This window comes from Desmodus rotundus, chromosome 5 (genome assembly GCF_022682495.2).
Source record: "Desmodus rotundus isolate HL8 chromosome 5, HLdesRot8A.1, whole genome shotgun sequence".
Taxonomy (NCBI): domain Eukaryota; kingdom Metazoa; phylum Chordata; class Mammalia; order Chiroptera; family Phyllostomidae; genus Desmodus; species Desmodus rotundus.
Window position 1 is genome coordinate 45,077,614 of NC_071391.1, and position 1,397 is coordinate 45,079,010.

Below are 1,397 nucleotides of genomic sequence, written 5' to 3' on the forward strand. Positions count from 1 at the left end.
TTCTCTAATTCTAATCTAGCCCTATTTTTGCCACAGTTTAGGCCACAGGTAAACTTGCCTACCTGAAGAAAATAGGGATAGAGAATTTCAAACCTAAGTTTATTTCTGTGGACCAGTCTTCTTACCTAAAGTGACCTTTAAGAATGCTTTTGTCCCAAGCCTGAGACTCAACATTTTAACTGCTGTAAGTGGCATTTTACTCATCTATGCAATGACCAGAAATAGGAAATTTAAAAAACCATCTAGTTCTTTGCTGCCATGGGATGGAGAACTTTCAGCACAGCCCTACGTATCTGTTTGGTCTGCACACTGTAGATGATGGGGTTCATCACTGGGGGGATCAGCAGGTAGGCATTGGCAATCAGAGTATGTACATAGGGTGGGGCCCATTTTCCAAACCTGTGGACAAAGGACAGACTGATCAGTGGGATATAGAAAACAGCAACAGCCCCAATATGGGAGATGCACGTGCTGAAGGCTTTCTTCCTCTCTTCTGGGGATGCAATGCTGAGGACAGTCTTAATGATCAAAACATAAGAAAGGATGATAAAGACTGAGTCTACCCCAGCAGTGGTGATCAGGGCTGTCAACCCAACTGCACTGTTAATCCTGGTGTCTGTGCAGGAGAGCTTCATCACATCGGGGTGGAAGCAGTAGGAGTGGTGCAGCACATGGCTGCGGCAGTAGGACAGTCTTTTAAGAAGCAGCACCATAGGAGTCAATATTAGTGTCCCTCTGGTGATGATTGCTACTCCAATGTGCTGTTTTAAGATCAGTTAAGATAGAGGCATATCTAAGAGGATTAGAAATGGCTACAAAACGATCAAAAGCCATGGCCAACAGCACTGAAGATTCCATGACAGTAAAAAGTTGAATGAAAAACATCTGTGACAAGCAGGCATTAAAGCTGATCTTCCTGGCGTTGAACCAGAATATACCCAACATGGTGACTAGAGTGGATATGGACAAGCTGAGGTCAGTGGTGGACAGCATGGAGAGGAAATAGTACATGGGTTCGTGGAGGCTGGGCTGAGTGACAATGGCAAAGAGAATCAGGCTGTTTCCTGAGAGGGCGGTTACATAGAGGAAGCAGAAGGGAATGGAGATCCAGGTGTGGAAGGCTTCCAGCCCAGGAACACCAGTTAGCAGGAAAATGATGGAAGAGGATGTGGTATTCTGGAAAGCTGTCATGTTGAACTCAAACTGTAGAATCTTAAACTGAGCATCCTGCAAAGATAAATTATATCACTTTATAATACAGTACTTGAAATTAATTATTTCATTGGGTAAACATTCAAAAACTATAATATCTATATTATATATAAAGTGTGTAAAGAGTGTTAAAAAAAGAAAACTAAGACCACATCTCATTAAGGAGCAGAAAATAGGAAATGAAC

At 42.4% G+C, this 1,397-nt stretch overlaps 1 protein-coding gene across 1 annotated transcript; it reads right to left on the reverse strand.

Moving 5' to 3' along the window:
* Nucleotides 1-242: 242 nt before the first annotated feature.
* LOC112315933 (olfactory receptor 51F2-like) lies at nt 243-1,191 on the reverse strand. Its single transcript, XM_053924430.1, is given in 2 exon segments — nt 243-759; nt 761-1,191. Coding segments are annotated over 2 exon segments (948 nt in total).
* Between the last annotated feature and the right edge of the window lie 206 nt (nt 1,192-1,397).